The sequence below is a fragment of the Lactuca saligna genome, chromosome 4 (assembly GCF_052625555.1).
Source record: "Lactuca saligna cultivar CGN05327 chromosome 4, ASM5262555v1, whole genome shotgun sequence".
Taxonomy (NCBI): Eukaryota; Viridiplantae; Streptophyta; class Magnoliopsida; order Asterales; family Asteraceae; genus Lactuca; species Lactuca saligna.
Window position 1 is genome coordinate 225,511,675 of NC_136420.1, and position 4,561 is coordinate 225,516,235.

Sequence of the window (4,561 nt, forward strand, 5' to 3'; positions counted from 1 at the left end):
ACCTGCAAGAGGCGATTTTGGGAGCTAGAAATCATTTCCTTTCATCTTTCCAAATCTTAGGTAGTTTCTTTATGCAATTAGATTATTGTTCTTGTTACTTTGTTGCCATGAGTGGCTAATACTCTTATTTGGTTGACTTTGGCTGAAAATCAATGAATGTTTGTGGGTTTTGAAGGATTTATGTTGATTATCAATTTATTCCATGTTTATGATTCTAGTTTGCAATTCTTATGCTTATTTGATACTTTGATCATGAGCTTAGTATTTGATTGAGCAATAGTTGATATATTTCATTGATTTTGCATTGGATCATTGAATTTATCTAGAACAAAGGCTTTATGATGGTAGAAATCATCTCTAGCTTATGAATCATATCTCCTTTATGGATGTGTAAGCATTTGACATCCTCTAGGAATTGGGGATTCCTTCATTCTTAAGGCTAATTGATTTCTTGGGATTAATTGCTTCAATTGACCCTTGATCTTAATTAAGAAGGTGTGTTGTGGGCTTCCCCAACCTCCGTACTACCTATGAGGAATCTTGGCATATCATGCTTCATGATTGCTATAACCAATTTGGGATGAAGGATAACCTTTGTATTAGATCCTAATGATAAACACACAAATGTTCATTGTGTTGAATTGCCTTAGTTAACCAATTATTCCCAATCTTTGAGCATCTCATCAACTTGCTTAATTGCAAAGTTTTTAGTTATTCAAGTATTTTAGTTTTCAAGTAATCAAACACCCCCCTTTTATTTTAATTGTAGTTAGTTAGTTTAATATCACTAGTTCTATTGAATTGCATTGGTGATTGAATACAACCATTTCCCCGAGGATCGATACCCCTTTTTACCATTATATTACATTTATTTAGCAATCAAAGGGTGTAATTTGCTTGGTGGGTTTGACATCCCAACCAAGTTTTGGCGCTATTGCCGGGGAAATTGGTTTTTGTTATTTGATTGTTTATGCCTAGGTCTACAAGAACCGGTGAACTACTCTACAATCCAGAAATTGAAAGAGAAGCAAAAAGGTTGAAAAAGTTAGCCAAACAAGCAAATCAACAACAACTAGTTCAAGCTTCTTCCTCTTCTCCACTAATCAACATAGAAGATCAAGTTCATACTTCAAGTGATATCGACACCGGACCGAGTTCTCCAATTGTTGGTCATTCCTTTGAATATATTCCATTTGAAAACCACATAGCCATGAATCACAATCCACCTCATAATCCCAACCCAAACCCAATCAATCAAGATGCCGATACCCCACCCCATCAACCAAGACAACAACCACAAGAACCTCTCATTGATATGCCACCTTGGAATCAATCCCCTCCTCAAAACCAACCCAATTATCAACCACCACCACAACTACAAAACCAACACTTCCACCAAAACAACCAACCTCAAAACAATGCTTTTCAAGTTCAACAAGTACATTACCCAAATCAACCCAATTACCAACCCCCTCCAATGTACCAAAACCCAATGTATCCACAACAACAACCTCCTTACAACCAATACCCTAACTACCAACCTTATCCACCACCAATCTACAATCCCCAACAATACCCATATCCAACTTACCAACAACCACCCAATTACTTGCAACAATATCCAATAACCCCAATCCACCCAATCCTCCTCAAGAGTTGACACTTAGACAAATGATGGAAACGGATGTTACTCATACACCTCTTGCTATCGTTTATCCTGCAAACCGTCGAGGGATTGAATTGAAGTCAAGTTTCATCCATCAACTTACCAAGTTCCATGGGTTGGATAGAGAAGATCCTCAAAAGCCTTTGAAGTCCTTTCATATGATATGTGTTAGCATGTTGCCCGACAATGTGACATTGGATGATTTCAAGTTAACCGCATTCCCGCTCACCTTGGAAGACAAAGCTAGAGAGTGGTTATTCAACTTACCACCAGGATCTATTCACACATGGGAAGAGTTACTCAAGGCCTTCAATAGCAAATTATATCCCACCTCCCGGATATCAAGCCAACGAAGTGACATTTTGGGGATTCGTCAAGGGGAAAGTGAAACATTTCATGATTTTTGGGAGCGCTTCAATAATTTGTGTACAAGTTGTCCTCAACACAATATACCCGAACAACTGCTTCTTCAACAATTTTATGAGGGTATGAATGAAAAAGATCGGAGGATGATTGATGCTTCAAGTGGTGGTGACATCTTCAACAAAACCCCTCACGAGATCCGATTACTTTTTGGTACCATTTCTCAAAATCAAAGGAATTTTGGGACTCGAAATGATATGAAGAGAAATTCTACACAAATGGTTGGTGAAGTTAGCAACACTTAACATTTGGAATCAAATCTCTTGGATTTGACTAATGTGTTAAGTCAAATGGTGGTGGGAAGTGGTCAACAACTGATGGTATGTGGTATTTGTGCAATGACGGGTCATTATACGGATAAGTGTCCCACACTTGGAAGTGAACCGGAAGATGTGAATGCAATGGGCAGATATCAAAGTCAACCAAGACCCATGGGATTTCAAAATAACTTCAACCCAAATTGGAGGAATAGCCACAACAACCCTTATCCACCAAAGCAAAATCCACCAAATGCTTTGACGAGACCCCAACATCCACAATACCAATCCCAAAAACCTCCATATCCACAAAATTCTTATAACCCTCCAAATTACCAACACCCTCCACAACAAGGTCAATCAAGTGGTAACCATCAAATGAGCCTTCAAGAACTTGTTACTTCTCTTGCTCAAAGTCAAACCCAATTTCAACAAGAAACCAAGAATACTTTCTCCAACATTCAAGCACAAATTGGAGACTTGGCAACCGCTCTCAACAAGATAGAACAAAGGGGTAAACTTCCATCACAAACCGAGAAGAACCCCAATGTGAATGCCATCACCTTGCGAAGTGGGAAAACACTTGGAGAAAGTCAACCTAAAAGAGTTTCAAGAGAAGAAGAAGATGAAGTGATCATCGTGGAACCTTCAAAAGTTGTGGTTCCTCCAAAAGAACCGGTTGTGCCAAGTGTTGATCAACCCGACCCTTCTAACAAATCCATCAAACCATTGGTCATACCACCACCTTTTCCATCCCGTTTGGCTTCCTCAAAGAAACAAGAAGAAGAGAAAGAGTTTCTTGAGACTTTCCGCAAGGTTCAACTCAACATTTCACTATTGGATGCCATTAAGCAAATCCCACGTTATGCCAAATTTCTTAAGGATTTATGCACCAAAAAAACAAAATTCAAGACAAATGAGAAGATTCAAGTAAATGCAAATGTATCCGCGGTCATCCAAAAGAAGCTTCCACCCAAATGCAAAGACCCGGGAATGTTTGCTATACCTTGTACCATTGGTGATTTACATGTTGAAAGTGTCATGCTAGATCTTGGAGCCTCAATCAATGTCATGCCATACTCGGTTTTTCAATCTCTCAATGTTGGACCTTTAGAAGAAACTGGAGTCATTATTTAATTAGCGGACAAGTCAAGTGTATTTCCAAGAGGCCATTCACTTCGACATCTTCGAAGCAATGAGATATCCTAGCAATATATCACCATTGTATCGAGTTGATGTGATTGAGCCAATCACCCAACAATTATTCGAGTTATCAAATGGGGATCTTTTGAAGATGGTGCTTAACATGAGTCTTGAAGGTGAAAGTTTGAAGAATACCTTGGATATGTATACATTGGATTCCGAGTCGAAAATATTGTGAAGGCTTTACAAATTACTAATTCCACAAAGAGGGATGTTTCTCAAGTTGCCTTATCTCATTCTCCAATCAAGATGCCACCTTCCATAATCCAACCACCCACACTTGAATGAAAGCTTTACCTAGCCATTTGAAATATGCTTATCTAGGTCAAGATGGGACTTTACCGGTGATTATCTCTTCTCAATTGAAAGACTTTGAAGAAAACCAATTGATTGAAGTCTTGAAAGAGCATAAAGAAGCCATGGGGTGGACCATAGCGGACATCAAGGGGATAAGTCCTAATGTATGCACTCACAAGATACTCATGGAAGATGATTGCAAACCTAGGAGGGAATCCCAACGACGATTAAACCCTCCCATGATGGAAGTTGTCAAGAAGGAGATAATCAAGCTACTTGATGCGGATATGATTTATCCAATTTCCGACTCCAAATGGGTTAGTCCGGTGCAAGTGGTTCCCAAGAAAACGGGAATCACGGTTGTTGAGAATAACAAAGGTGTAATGGTACCCACTCGAGTTCAAAATGGATGGAGGGTGTGCATTGATTATAGAAAGTTGAATTCAAGCACGCGGAAAGATCACTTCCCTCTTCCTTTCATTGATCAAATGCTCGAGCGATTGGCGGGGAAATCGCATTATTGTTGCCTTGATGGATACTCGGGTTTTCACCAAATACCCGTTGCCCTCGAAGATCAAGACAAAATGACTTTTACATGCCCCTTTGGCACATTTGCTTACAAGCGGATGCCATTTAGATTATGCAATGCTCCCGCCACATTCCAAAGATGCATGGTGAGTATCTTCTCCGAGTATGTTGAAAGTATAATCGAAGT

General features: G+C 39.3%; 1 protein-coding gene across 1 annotated transcript; it reads left to right on the top strand.

Annotated features, from left to right (window-relative positions):
* Positions 1-2,427: 2,427 nt before the first annotated feature.
* Positions 2,428-3,483, top strand: LOC145040501 (uncharacterized). Its single transcript, XM_078988417.1, has one exon. It carries the CDS (start codon positions 2,428-2,430, stop codon positions 3,481-3,483), a length of 1,056 nt encoding a protein of 351 aa, XP_078844543.1.
* The last annotated feature ends 1,078 nt before the right edge of the window (positions 3,484-4,561 follow it).

Excerpts from the sequence above, each read along its gene's own strand:
- LOC145040501 (XM_078988417.1), top strand. The coding sequence starts at position 2,428 with ATGACGGGTCATTATACGGATAAGTGTCCCACACTTGGAAGTGAACCG.